Source organism: Metopolophium dirhodum, chromosome 4 (assembly GCF_019925205.1).
Source record: "Metopolophium dirhodum isolate CAU chromosome 4, ASM1992520v1, whole genome shotgun sequence".
Classification (NCBI taxonomy): domain Eukaryota; kingdom Metazoa; phylum Arthropoda; class Insecta; order Hemiptera; family Aphididae; genus Metopolophium; species Metopolophium dirhodum.
In genome coordinates, this window is record NC_083563.1 from 15,490,665 (window position 1) to 15,506,865 (window position 16,201).

Consider the following 16,201-nt stretch of genomic DNA (forward strand, 5'->3'; position numbering starts at 1 on the left):
TGATAAACATTAATGATTAATTAAGTAATAATTAACGATCAATATTATTCTATATTCTAATTACAATTAATTATGTACGTAAAGTTCATAGTTATTTCAGTATTCCAATTTCCATTTTCAGGCACAACAATCATCTAGATGGATATATCCTGGTCCGTGACGTAAACGCATATAATATTTTTCTTCCATGTTATACTGATATTAAATTATTAACCGTTTGTTTTCTAGTTATGGACGTTATGGTGATAATAATAATGTGATAAAGTATAACCGTTTTTTTTGTCTGCCCTGCGGTTAGTGGTTATACCTTTTCGGTTATTTTGAAATATCAAGTCTTCGATGTTCAAAGTTTAGATTACCATTAGATATTTAGATTTCAGAGTTTAAAGTCGTTTATCGTTTAGACGATACTTACATAATACATGGTCACTCAGTACAAAATTCAAATGTACAAAAGTATTGTCAACATTTATTGCGTATTTACTATTTACCATTTGTGAATATTTTAATCTTGTTCAAAAGGTAGTACAATTTTGAATTTATGTATTTATGATTTATGAACCTAGCTTGTAATGATGTAAGTTGTATTTTATAGTTTACAATACAATAGTTATTGACATTTCAGTTTTTAAAATGATTTGTTATTATTATTGTTATCATATTAATTTACTTAATATGTTGTTGTTTATAAAATACTTATTGAGAATGTAATATATTAAGTTATAATTGTTACTATAAGTTATAAAAATGTCTATATTTCTTTGTTTGTATTACCATAGATTTGAACACATTCAAAGAATTAAAAACATAAAATCATGAAGAAGGCATCTTTTGGAAGACGTTCGTCAGCAGCTGGACGAAACACTTTTGGTACATTTGGACGACAGAATTCATTTGACGGCAATGATATAAGGTATTCATTGATTTAATTAATATAACTATTTTACAATACATGTTTGTGAAGCAAATTTATTATGACAATGACTAATTTGTTTTAAAAATAGATTGAGTCGTCGAGAAAGTCGAGGTATGGAAAAAAAATCAATGCTCTTGAAACCTGGATTCTCAGCAAAAAAAAGATCTGCATCATCAGACAATTTATCCGCACATGATCCAAAACAATGGTCATCAACAGTGAAGAAACCAGCCAACCAGCAGAGGAATACTTTAATTCGTTCAACTACTAACATGAATATTACTGGTATTAATTTAGTTGCGTCTACACCATGTGTTACACCTGGGCTTAATCCAAATTTACCTGGAATAAATTCTAGTTACAAGTAACTATATTATTTACTGAGTTTTAAATTTAAATTAATAAATATACCTATCGTACAATATAAATTAATATTTTTCCAGGAATCGAAGGTTAAGCTCGGAATCACGTTATAGTAACTATGGCGGTGTACTTAAGAATAGAAAAGAAGTGCGACCATTGACTGAAAAAGACTTTCAACAAACAGCTATACATAAAGTACTAATTAAATATTTCATTTTATTCTGTCTCATAAGATAACTGTACTTATTTGCATATTTTGAATAAGTATTGAACTAATGGCATTGTAAGTGCTAAAATCTAACTTTAAATAAGTGTAAGATAAAGTTTTTAGAGGACGACATTTATTGTCTCCGTCTTACAAGTACATAACATAGCAAAGAATGCTCAGCAGTTCACATTTAGCTTTGTTTTAATAGTAGAATACTAGAATGCATTGACCTATTATTAAATCTAAAGATAAAACAATTTTCCGTTGAGTGTTGGAGGTGTTATTTTTGTTAGTAAATTTTTAAGAGAAGCATTTTTAAATTTTTAATATTTTATATACTTATATATAGTATCTGTACTGCTTGAAAATTCAAATATTTAAAAATACACCATAGACCTTTTTTTACGGCGAGTCAAATTTAAGATACGCTTTGGCATTATAAAGTTCTAAAAGTACTATATAAAATATAATCAAAATAAGCTTTATTTAATACTATTTAACTATTTATTTTGTAGATTCAAAACTATTTTTTGACTGCTCCTAACGCAAGTCACATTCTGAACAATGGTAGTATGAAGCCAATGACAACTACTATGTTTACTGATATGTGCGAGTATTTATTACATAAGCTAGACCGAAATCAAGTATTAAATAAAAGCAAATACATGGAAGAATTACCCAAAATAATGAAAAAGTACTATTATAAAGGAAAAGTGGATAAATCGTGGCTTATTACTGGTAATGTTTATTATGCTTATAGACTTAATATTTGTTATTAATTTATGTTAAAATTTAAAATTTTTTTATCATAAGTTTAATAGATACTCTATTCCCATTGCTGTAAGTGTCCATTAAAACAATAACAGATTGAAACTTATAAATACACTATTTATTCAGATAAAAGTTGTATGTAGACATGTAGTATAACTGAAGCAGGAGTGAGTAGTGGTGGCTCGTAGCAATGCAATGAATTAATTATTTACATTTACGATTTACCTTATATACTTCAACGTTAGGTATCTAATTTTAGAAGGAAAAAAATATTATTTATAAAATTTTTATTTAATTAACACTACCAAGTTATGATTTTGTTCAGTGTTTGAGTAATTTTATATTGGTTAAATATAATGACACAGTACATAGTCATAATAGGGACTTGATTAATTATGGCTATGATTTTTAAGTTTAAAGTTTAAACCATAATTTAATCATGATTGGTATACCACTCATTTCTTTTGTTGAACCTTTAAATGTAAATAGGTGCATACTAATGATTTATTTTTATTTTATTAACGTCTGTATAGTAAATGCTAGCCATTCCTTTCCACAAGTAGTTGGTTTACTTCTTTGGTTAGTAGAATTATGTGAAACTCAAAATCGGTTCAATGTAATGGATACATTGTACCCAACAATCCTTGATCCGGATGAGATTGAAGACGAAGATTATGAACAAACAGTGGAATTTAAGGTACTTACTACAATCTTATTTTAAGTTTTAAAAGTAAACTTAATATTTAAAATTAATTTAAAATGGAATGTATGTAAGTATATAACTAAAATTGTTTTTTATTATTTATTTTAATGATAAAATGCTTAGATAATTCAAGTTTTATAAAAAACATTTATTGCTCATTTTATATATTACAACAATACATTTTTAATTAGCTTGTATTTAATAAATACAAATTATGTTTATAGATGTACTTACCGTTTTTATTAAATTCATATCAAGTTGAGAGTAGAGGATCTAGTAAACCAACAGATCAAGAATTCCTGAAGAAACAAGAAGAGCTCTTGCTGGACAATTATAGTTTGTTAATGTTATTTTATCTTTTTTTGTTTTAATTGTAATACTATATTGTTTATTATTTTATTCAGAAAAGACACTTGGTATTGATGAGGAAGCATTGATTAAACTAGAAGCAGAAGTTAATAGTTATAAAGAGGAGCTAGATTTACTAAATGACCTTACTGAAGAACAAAAATTGGAGGTATAGTTAAATAAACAACATTAATATTATGAAAATAATTCAGTTACCTACTTTATTGTACTCAAAAAAAAACCTCTTCATTTTATTAAATAGAAAATCAAGGGACTTGCTTCAGGGCTTAAATTTAAATTAAATATATTGTTTTTATGTTTTCGGATATTTAAACGTTATACAATTTTAATGTTTATCATTGTTGTACTTTCAAACGTTATTTGATTTTTTCCGTTTATTGTTTTTTTAATTATATTGTTTTTGGTATAGTTGGTAATTAACCACACTTTGATGTAAGAACTATCAAATTAGTAGAATTTGTCGTTGAGAATAGGGTTTTTTTCAATCTTCCTAGGGTTTTTAGTAAGTATGTAGCTATAACTGGCAAGTTAGTGTTAGTCTAGCTGGTAAATACTGCTTAAATATTATGGAATGAATAAAAGATGAAATAATAGATTTCATTTAAAAAAAAATATTTATAACAATAATACAACTTGAAATGGCATAATAATGTTAATGTTATATAAGTATTTAGTAGGTAGGTACACCAAACCATGCACTTGTAGTTTTGTATCTTATTTTTTTTGTCAGGGACAACTAAAAAAAGCTGAGGTAACTTTATTAGCTTAGGTAACTCATGATTGATGTATTGTTTTTTTGAATTCTTGTTTTCCATGCCAGAAAGATTGCCAGACTAGGAAAGTAAGGGAAAATAAATTATAAGCTTCCTAAACAAAATTGCAAATTGTAATCTCATCAAACTTTTTTTAAATTTACAATTTTAATATATTTATATTGTCAACTTTTTTTAAAATTAACTCAAAAGTAAAATTAGTGAATCAACCTTAACTTCTTAAAAAATAAAAAATTGGAGAATATTTAAATTATAAAATATACATTGAGTAATTATTAAGGTCGCCACACACTGCAGCAGTGGCAGTAAAACTATTTTGTCTTGACGGTGGTAATAAATTGTGTCTAGATTCATTTTACTGGCACCGCTCCAGTGTGTGGCAACGTTTATATTATATAGATGTAACAAAATTTAAATTATATGGTTTTGGAGAAAATGTATAACATTGTGTGTTTGTGAACACGATAAGGTATGGATAAGATGGATAATGTATATTATTGGTATTAGTGATGAATAAATAAGTCAAATGTAAATGTATTATTATTGACATTTTAAATTTTAGTAAAAGATAGCTTAAAATCATAAATTGAGAATTTGACAAATGGCTGTTTGAAAAATAAGAAAACTGTTTCTATGAGTAAATTTGAATGAAGAGATATTTATAAAAAGTAAAGGTATTTAAAAATTAAAGTGACAAAAAGTAGGTTACATTGATATTATAATTATAAATTTAATGTTTTAACATATTTATTAACCTTTTACAACATATTATGGTTGGTTATTGTTATTATTTTTAACTTATCTAATTTTTAAATTTAGTATCAACATTTTGAGTATAACTTTACTATAATACTTAAAAAAACTCAAATTTAACAATACACATTAAATAATTTGAATCCTGCAAATTTTTATGCATGTCATACTTGTAATACAGAAACTGCACATATGGTAGAAGGTCAATTACCTAACTATTAGGTATTATTACATTTTTATTATCATATTAATTTTTAATAGAAGATACTGATGTAAGGTGTAAACATTCAACTATAAAATATAAGCTGTATTTGTGAAATTATATAAATTTTTTTTAAATGTTCAAGGAATATCTAATAATTTGAATATGTTTGTTTTTAGGAAATAAAAGCTATGAAAACTGCATTACAAAAAGATATTGTGAACTCAAAAAAATATATCAAAGATTTACAAACTTGTCATGGAGAAGTCCAGGAATATATTTCAAAGAAAAAAGATGAACGTATTTTTCAAGGTATTAAATTCAATCCTATTAACCTATTTATCTATGATACTGAGTATAGTAGCAACACATTCAATTTTTGTTTTATATTTTTATAAATATGTAATTATTTTTAACCTAATTGTTGTAATTCATAATGTTGTATTTACCTAATAAATTATCTTATAGCTTAAACATATATAATATATTAATATACTTTAAATATACATTCAAATTTATTGTATTTCAATTTTATGTTTGGTTTGATTATTCTAAAGTTTGACTATAAAAAGTTAGTGTATTAATAAAATAATTACAAGTTATTCATTTATTATTATTGATACACTTATAATACATTTATATACTATGTCATGTCTCATATAAGAGTAACCTCAGGCAATGGACTTTTGTGCATGGCAATGGTAATGGATGTGGCTAATGTGTCATGCTCTTGGAAGGGTCACTTTATTATTCAACAAAGGCATATCTCACATTTTGCTAAGATGAACACGTGAAAAGTTGCGGCTGATTGTCGGAAATGAAAGCTGCCAATAAAAACCAATTTAATTGAGAGGTCTAACCTGACAAAACCAGACAACAATTGGTAGCCACCTACGATTATATGAGTCAGAGTGTAGTTTTCTTTTCTATGTTGACCATGATAAATTTAGATTTGTATGATAACTGATGTCAGTTGTAGACCAATAAACTATAACCTGTTAACTCATATTTTTTATACTTATATTATTATTTGAAATATTGTTTAGAAAAAGATATTGAAAACTTACAAAGGGAATTGAATGCGGTCAACAGTTGCATTAATGGTCAACAGATTACTCAAGATGATAAAAAAAATATTGAAGAAGATATAATTAGTCTAAAACAAGACATACACTATGAAACAAATTGTTTAGAAGAATACTCAAATATTGTGTACTCTGAAGATTTAAATGTTGTTGATGTTAGATTAAAAGTTAGTATAAATTAATAAACTTACCTTTCCCAAAAAGTATTGCCTATATTATGATAGCTACTGATTGGTATTGTGTTTTAATAATTGTTAGTTGCAACTATTTTATTTTACTCAGAATTTATAATTAAACACAATATATTTTGTTTACTTGAAAATACTTATTTTCGTGAACATATTATGTTATATTTATGTTTTATCAATGTTTGTATTTTCTATTAACTGGTTTATATTTTATCATCTATGGAATGCGGTTTACTAACAACTAAGATGTAATTACTGTAATTTCCTTGATCATAAACTTTTAACTTTGTATTGTTTAGCTGGACAAATTATTCGTACAGTACAATAAACTGTGTGCAGAAAATATGGTTGTATTACCTGAACTTGAAAACGCAATAGCAGATAAGAATGTACTTGCTTTGCACATAAGAGAATCTTTAAAAGAAGTTGATGAATTACTGAAAAGTTTAAAAAACAAAAGTGTTGAAAAACTGAAAGAAGTTGAACACAAAATGGCGTCTATACGAATAGAACTAGATTCAGTAAGTAATGCATTGAATACAAATAAGTATACTGGTAAAAAATTGTTACGCGTACCTATGGGCTATGAAACATATTGTGATTTTAGGCAGAGCTGGAGTATAACAAATTAAAGAAAATCGCTGAAAAATTAGATCCTGAACGTGATGCTGATAAAAAACGTTTGTTAGAAATCACTGATCGTCAATTTGAGGTAATTATTATTTTGATCTTCTTATGCGGTATAGGTGTGTTTAAACCTTTACTGGCAGGAAGGCAAAACTTAAATATTTTACAATCATATAAATCCTTCTAGTCTCTAGGTTAGGTATAACGACTAATATGCTCAAGGATAAATTTATTAATTTCTGAAACAAACAAGTTGAGCCATTTATTTACACAATATTTTGTCCTCAAAGAATTTTTAGATAATTGATGAATATTCCATTAAAAAATACTTATGTGAGTCATCGTCAGGATCCAATAATTAGCTCAATATAAAATTGTTTTTAACTTATAAGGCACAACACGCTCAATTTATTTAATTCGGAAATTCTATAGAAAGTTATTATCTACAACTCCTACTTTTCAATGCTTATTTCAACAGTACCTTGTTGATACTACTATAAAAATAATAATAGTTATAAAATATCAAATTGAGTAGATTAAGACTATTCAAAAAAAATTATTATGGCCGATAATTACACTTTAGTTATCAACTTTATAAACAATCAAGTTTAATTCTAATAAATTGCCATTGTTGGGGAAATGCTTATATTACCTACTCCATAAAATCATACTCGATATTATACATACTGAATTCTTTGAAGATGCCATGGCCTCAGTCCGTTGTCTAGGTTCTCCGAGTAATTTATTAGAAATCCATCCACAATCGGAAAGAAATTAAAGAATTAGCTAGAATACAATAAAATTGTCAAACAAATTTAACATTTTTGAGAAACAACCTGAGCTAACCTTGATCACCCAGTACTCCTATTTAATAGATATATTTTATGTATGCAATTAATAATTATATATGCATAGAAGAAGAACCACATACTTTTTAATGAAAATAATGTAGATGATATATATTAGTCATAATAACTTTAAAACCGTGACTATTGAATAACTCGATATAATTGGTCCAATCACATTTGAACTATTCAACCTTGTGTAGATAATTTGAAACAGTATTAGGTTTATTTGATTATTTGAAAAACTATTTGGTTATGCATAATAATTCTAATTATTTGGCTGTCACATTATATTGGTAGTTACTAGCTACTACATTAACTCCATTTATAATTATACATATTTATTAATTTTATAATTAAGTTTATTATATTATCCAATGATTATTTTAGGAAAAACAAGAGCACGAAAATAGGTTGTATGAGATTCAAGCTGAAATGAAAAGTATTAATCTCGATAATACTAAGGTTAAAATAAAAATGGAAGAAAAAAATAATTTATGTCAGCAGTAAGTATGGTAGTTTGATTGTTTAAAATGCCCAACTATATGTTTATAATAAATAATAATATCATTTAACTTATTTTATATTTTTTTTCAGGATTAGTGAAATGGAGGAGGAAAAGAATTACATCTTTACAAGAGCCTTTAACTCTTTGAAAAAACATGCAGAACTCATTGAAGAAACAAAAGAGTTTGTTAAGGTATACGGTATTTACTATTTATTAATAATTCACGTGGTTTCACTAACTTAATTATCAATGAACTCTGCAATATTTTTCTTATTGTATGATTATTTTTAGTATACAAATTAAAATAATAATAATATTATTTTTTGTATGCAAAATCTATTTGTTGGACACTACTAGGTACTTTCCTATTTAAAATGTTGTAAAGACTTTGTTAAATTAATGATTTTTATTTCAGTTCAATTTTTTCTATATTTTCTTAATTGGTACCTGTGATTAATTAACCCTCTCTAACTATTACAACAATCTATGTTCAGTATTCAATCTAAGCGGGTCTGCATTTAATTTGATTTTTTTACCGTCATAATATTGTAGCTATAATATTATAGTTACATTGTTGTTAGATTAAAGTTTTAATGGAAGAAAGAATTCATAGACTGATGGTTTTAATATAATTTCTATGTATAAAATTAATTCATAGCCCAGTCAAATTAGACAAAAATTAGGCTTTATCTTGTTAAGAATTCCCATTAAACTACATTTTGGTACAAACCATTATAACGTCATAATAAAAAAATGAGTAAAAAGTTGACCATAGATTATGTGCTCCTTAAATGCCGACCTATTTAGTGTGAGTATTGCACATAGATTGTTGTAATAGTTAGATAAGGGTTAATTTATCACAGATACCAATTGGGAAAGTATAGAAAAAATATTGATCTGAAAAAACATTAATTTAACAAAGTCTTTACAACATTTTAAATAAGCAAGTACTGGTGTCCAACAAATAGTTTTAGTGAACAAAAAATAATATTATTATCATTGTTATATCTTTGTTTGGTTAGTTAAATGATTTTTATTATTATTATTATTATTATTATTATTGTTTTCACAAGTTGAAATATTATAATTAAAAACATTGATAAACTTATAGTAAAGAATAGCAAACTTAACAAATTTGTCAAGGGTTCAGATAATCATGTAATCAATTTTTTAATAAATGGTACCACCTTTTATGAATATTTGTATTAAATATATTAATATTGTGCTATTTTATTTCATGATCAATTTACAGACTCTCAGTGACCAGCTATTACAAAATATGCAGTCTATTAAAAGCAATTATATCCAAAAATAAAATTAATAATTTGTATACTATCGAATACTTATGTAAATTCATGTAGGTTGAACATTTATACTTATATAGTTATATGATTTAATTTAAGTTTATTTTTATATTTTTTAATGATATTATGCTACTTTACAATTAATATTTTAATGTTTTGAATTACAATAAATAGTTTAATAATGAGTTTATTATTTGAGTATTTAAAACACTTAATTGTTGGTTATACGAGTTAAATAAAATTCAAAATTGTGTTTACTATTGTCTCAATTACTTCATTTTGCTTGGCTGTATAATGGAGAGTGGTGTATTTTTTGTTTTACTTATTATGAATTTAAAACTTTGAAAGCAATATTTTATAGAAGTAAATCTACATTACATTTAAAAATGTCTGAATACTGTTTGCAGTTGTATATTGGTCAATCATTAATTGGAGTTATGAAGAAAAAATTATAAAACCACCAAACAAACCAATTTAAATCGGTTCCCATTAAAATTATTGTTTTATTTTGTTTAATGCATACAAATAAATAACCACTTATTACCTATAATAGTTAGCAGATTTGTATGCATTGGCATATTTTTTGTGATTATCGTATTATATGCTAATAATATAATGTATAATAATATAATATAATGTATTTGCATAAAACTGCATAAGACTATGAGATATTGTAAATATGATACGAAAATTGTGAAAAGTATTGAAGCTCACACCGAGTAGGTACCTAGGTAAGGCTTTACATATAGTATCTATAGTGCCCTACCTAAGTAATGTAAATAGATAGGTACGTGATTATTAGTAATAATTTTTTACTATAAATAATTTCTTACCTATATTATTGCACACTGAGAACCGTTTAAATGACACTTTTTTAAACATATAAGTAATACAACATTTAAGTAATCTTAAATAATTTATCTATCAAAATTATTACAAAAATATCTAAGATATTCTATTATAAGAAATATCTTTTCTCTTTTTGGTAAACTGCTTTGGCAAAATTGTCAATTATTTTCTCAATATTTAGATTTTTAGTTCGTTCTTTTTCTATATTTGAAATTTCTATACTAGCAATAAACGCACTCGTCCACATGCGTTTCTTAAGTAATTTTTTATTAGTTTTAGTTTGGAAAATGATTGTTTTGCTCCCCTGCCACAGCGATTGCTGGCATTATATGAAAAATGATGCAAGCTCTTAAAACGCCTGGAAAACTACGTAGGTACTCAATAAATCGTTATTTATACTAAAGCTACCCAACTACCCAGATATTTTATTATTTTTAGTTTTCGTCTTTTATAACTGTTTTTTAAGTTAATATTTGTTGTGGAAAGTCCGAATTAATAACATCATTAATTCTTTTTAAAATGTTGAACCATATCCGTATGATTCTTTAATACCAAATTGTATTTTCATTCGAAAATCATTTCGACGAGTCGGCGCAGTATAACCTACCTAGTATTACAAAAAAAAAATGTGGTGTTCATACACCAACAATAACAAAAACTATACCTAGTTAATATTATTATTGTTTAAATTCTGAGCCGAGCGATGAATGGATTGATTTTATAATAATGTGTGCGTATTTTCTTAAATTCAATTTTCTTCTCTTATCACATTTTGGGGCAGAAAAATGTCACACTCCGGTAAACTTATACTCTCACGTGGCCAATTCCTTCAATGCATTTCATTGAGATTTGGTACGTAACAAAAAAATGTTTGGTTAATGTTCTTTGTGGGTCCCACGTGAACACGATCATGTTCAGCGGGGCCATTATTCTGTTGAAATAAATAAAATCGTACTATTTTAATACGAAAAATAAGGAACAACATGTCACTGTGTATAGAAGAAATAATTTTATTAGATAATCACATAAAAGATAGAAAATGAATGCTTAGTGCTTTAAAATTTTGAACGCCGAAAAATGAAATACATTATGTGATACAAAAAAAGTAGCAAAAAACAAAAAATAATAATTTAAATGAAAAAAAAGGCATCGGACCAGACGAGGCGATGTGGGGGGTACGTGATGGCGAGTTGGTGGTGCTGATGATGTATTGGTAACTAGTATATATATGGCCACTGGTCACCTCTACACTGTTCTCACAGATGGTCCTGCGGGGCGGACGAGGGTGGCGGGCGCGTTTGCTCGAGACGCTAAGACGACCATAGCAGCGGGCGAAGCCCGGCCACGACGGCTGCGAGAGCGACGACGGTTGGCGACGAGAGGCTAGTGCGCGATGTCGTGCGCTGCTTGACGGTGCTGCAGGTGCTGAAGACGACTGTTGTGCCGGCGACGACGGTGACCTGCAGAGCTCGGAGCGAGCGACGAAGACTATAATCTCGGTGCAGCTGTGGAATCTGCGGCATTGCGACTCGGCCGGCGCGGGATCAGACCACTGGGCGAAAAGGGGAGGGGAATCTGTGGACAGCATCGCCGCTGTCCTGATACTATCCGTGGTTTTCGCCCTGGCGTCTCCGTCGGCACCGCGGTGTTTGCCGCAGCCGATGGCCACGGAGTCGCGCACCGCCGAACCCAACGAAACGTTTCGTTTCCTCGAGCCCGGCGCTGCTGACGTCCGTGGTGTTCCTGGCTACCCTGTAATTATAGTCATCCGTCACTCACCCGCCGTGAGCTCTGAGGTCTCCGTCGCCGCCGTCACGAGTCGTCTTCGTACAGCACTGCATTCGTCACTACGCAGGTACCGTCGGGGATGGCGTCGTTGTCGGCGTCGGTACCGCTAGCCTCCGTCGTCGTGTCGTCGTCGTTCCCGGACCGAAGCAGCCGGGCGTCCGCCGCGCCGCCAGAGGGTCTCGCATGTCTCGGCGACCTCGAGCGCGCAACGTCCGCGATCCCGTTGCGCTACCGCAGGATGGCCGGAGAACGTGTTTCGGTGACTTACCGCCGATCACCACCTAAATGTGCACTGTCACGTTACCTATTACCTCGACCCCACGTCGCCTCGCCTTGTCCGCTGCCCTCAGCCAGGGGGGAAACTTTCGGACGGTTTCACTTCGGGGGACAACAACAAAACACGCGTGCGGCTCTCGTTATACCTCTCCACGCAGAGGACACAACTCTCGCCGTTCCACTGCGCGGAGCTGCGCGTGTTTCTGTTTTGACCCCCGGGTCCAGCCAACCGATCAAGTTCCCAAAACTATTTCTGACTTCAAGTCCTCTGGCCGGCGTGGCGTCCCCCGCATCGCCACTTCGCTCCTTTTCAGCGGTTTCCTGCGCCGTCGGCGCGACCACCACGTCATCGTCCCCGATCGTTTCAACCGGTCCTGCAGCTTTGCAAGAATTGTCTGCCGGTTGAATGACGTTGTACGGAACGTAGTCGTCGCCCGCGAAGCGTGTCGCATAGAACAAAAGTCCCTCTAGATCCCCGATGGTCGGTTCCTGGTCGATGTCGTCGAATCTGCTCAGTTCTTCTTCCATCATTTCGTATTCGACGTTGCTGATGATCTTGCCCAAGATGTGCTTGATGGTTGTATCGATTGTCATTTCGTTATTATGCGATGCAGCCATTTTTTACAGGATTTTTGTCCGCGTAAAGGTGTCAGAATAAAATTGCAAATGTGCCGATTCCGAATTTCTTCCTAGGGCCGTCGACGATGATTTAAAACAAACATCGTTTATTAGTAGCCAGCGAGCCATCACTACATTAATAATCGACCGGCATCAGCTGGATTTCGGGCCCGTTTATTTTTCCAAACGTCATTATTATTATTATTATTATTATTGGTATACCAACTATTATACTTTATACTTACTCAGAGGTATACTATAATTGTATAATAATATTTTAACGAGGATTTATATACCAATATGCATTATATTATATACTGTCGTATATGGTATATACTACTCGTCATATACTTGAGAAAGCGAGTGAATATCCATTATAAAAATATGAACCTCAAATGCTCATAAAAATTTAATTTGATTTGCTTTTAGACATTTTTTTTGATAAATGTAGATAAACTTACAAGGAATCTTGTATTACATTTTCAAATCTTAGATTTAAAAAGAAAATTTTTATAAATTTCTAACTCAAAATAATTTGCACATTCCCGGATTTTCGTGAGTTTTATGTGTCTTATTGTCAACATTTGAACTTAAATTGCTTATAAAACAAATTGTGACTATAATGGATTTTTAATATTTTTCAAATGTCATTGTAACAATATAGTTACACCAAAAACAGATTTTGTCAAAAACCGATTTTGCATAAAAAATATTTTTGACCTCCCCAACGCACCTATTAGGTAGATTCATATTCCTATCGAACAAGATACTGAAGGTGAAAATCGAAGCATTATTTTGATTAATTATCGTGTAAATAGGTACAAATAAAAAAAACATTATTGTATAATCAATATAGGTACATTTATATTGCTCCGCTCAGAATCTAATACAATAAAAATAAAATGTTTAAACAATTTACATGGTTACACAGTCCTATAAGAAGTTGACAGTTCTAGCAGTTCAGCACACCTATGCCGCAACTTTGGGTGGGGGAAGAAGATAATCTCCCCCTAACTATTATTATATAACTCCCCAACAAATATCCCATATTGATTGGGATATAAGCCCCCTATGAGTTATATTTAATTAATAGTTTTGTTAGGTGAGCTGTAGCCTTTCCCGAGAATTTTAACCTTAGTTACATCGATGCAGTACACTTTGATTTATATGGGTCAAAATTAAGTTATAATTATTATCACTTTGCGTAAAAAATTCCCGTTTTTCCTTTGTTTTTCACGTCGCTTTTGAAAACTACTGGGAAAATTTTACTTTTGACCCCCCCATAGTACCAACTAGATTCACTTTCCTATCAGAAAAGTTACTGTTAAAGAAAATTCAAGCACTTTTACTGTCCTAAAAGGTGATGAATTTGTAATACTTAAGCTCGGTAAACTTTAAGCGTTGTACGGGTGCGTAAAACACCGAAAATCGTGAGGCTATACCATAAAAACCAATGATTTGCAGGTAGTCGAGTTTTGGACAAGTACCTACATAGGTAACTTATAATAATTCATATTGTAAATTAATTAGGTACCAAAAAAATATAACTTCTCAAACACTTTGTCTATTGGCACTGGCGGGAGAATGTATTAGAATGTCTATAAACTTGCGGACCAGTTTGTATAGTTAAAGTTGGCATGCAAACTATAATTGAAATAGAAAACCAAAATAGGTGCATTGCAGATCACAAAGATTTCTGTAAAAGAACATACGATTTATAAATATACCGTATAGGTTTACTGAGTACTTATATAATAATATATAAGTTCTTTGGATTTATCATAGTAAATAATATATTTTATGATATCTATGGCAATCGTCAATTGTCGAAATTCGTCGGCGACGGTTAACAATTCTAATAATTTCAGCAATACTATTGTATTATAAATATAATATATTGTATATTTTGATTTAAGTGAACAAAAAAATAATAGGCCACAGATATAAACGGACAGTTCGCGTTAAACCGGATAAGTTGTAACACAAACTCGCAAATTTCGTTTGATCAGGTTATTTTCATAAAATATTTCGATACTTTCAAGTTTCAGCTCATCGGAGTGAGATGATTAGATGAAGATGGATGAAGATAGCTGTTTCTTCGGCGATGGCGGCACTCTAGCTACGTTTCACCGGAAGAGTAGATGTTTACGAGTAAGTTTGTTTTCATATTATTACCTACTATTTTACATTTACTTTTTAGACTTAAATTAAATATTTATTGCCACGGACAATCTGTTAACTAGGTGACGTAGAAGCATTTATAAGTTTAATCCCAATAGCGCAATGTATAAAATACGCGAGACCGTCTTCGTTTCACCACGCCAAGTTTAGTACGCACCTTTTTGCATGTTATACTATACGCCGGGTATCACCTTAGGTTTGCGCGAAGTATTTAAAACAATATAATGTTATTAATCTTTATATTTTATATTTTTATATACATAAATACATTATACACCTCATATATTTTATTAGCATACTTACACCTTTTTTAGTGTAGTTTATACCCTGGATGGCTATAGATATAGGTATTAAATGTCTTGCAATTATTTATTTTACTATAATTATTAATTTCATTATAATATAATATAACAATACACTCTAAATTAAATTAGTTGTTATCAAGACAGACAGTCTTAAAACAAACTCTTTTCTGGACGTTTTCAAAAGGTATTATGCTTAAAAAAAATTGCACTGTTGTCGTAGCAGTCAGTTGCTAGATCAACCCGTGTGACATCAAATAGGAATTATTCTTGTTTTTTTAAATAGTTTTTTCGAAAAATGTATGTAACATGTATAGCTTATACAATTATGAATTTATAGTTAATGGAAATGCGGATGTTTATACTTCATAGATATTTTTTTAGTTAATAATCGTGTAAATAATTTGATTAAACAATAAGGTACTTACCTACTCATCACTAGTATCAATTTTATTATATTACGTGTAAAATCACCAACACAAGGTGCAGACTGCGTTTAAAAAATTAAAAACATAAAATATAAAATAATGTTGTAGTAGAAGCTGGAAACTGTAGTTTATTTTAATTTATAA

General features: G+C 29.7%; 1 protein-coding gene across 2 annotated transcripts; it reads left to right on the forward strand.

The window, feature by feature from the left end:
* The first annotated feature begins 150 nt into the window (after positions 1 to 150).
* Positions 151 to 9,805, forward strand: LOC132943012 (kinetochore protein NDC80 homolog). Of its 2 annotated transcripts, none has more exons than XM_061011771.1 (15): positions 151 to 577; positions 780 to 913; positions 1,005 to 1,280; positions 1,360 to 1,474; positions 2,003 to 2,225; positions 2,792 to 2,955; positions 3,186 to 3,297; positions 3,366 to 3,478; positions 5,238 to 5,370; positions 6,105 to 6,310; positions 6,631 to 6,852; positions 6,939 to 7,043; positions 8,194 to 8,309; positions 8,401 to 8,503; positions 9,564 to 9,805. In XM_061011771.1, the coding sequence occupies exons 2-15, from the start codon at positions 816 to 818 to the stop codon at positions 9,624 to 9,626; spliced, it is 2,049 nt and encodes a 682-aa protein (XP_060867754.1). In that variant the 5' UTR covers positions 151 to 577; positions 780 to 815; the 3' UTR covers positions 9,627 to 9,805. The 2 variants fall into 2 exon arrangements, with proteins under 2 accessions (XP_060867754.1, XP_060867753.1); XM_061011770.1 differs by having other exon boundaries at positions 155 to 522.
* Positions 9,806 to 16,201: the final 6,396 nt, after the last annotated feature.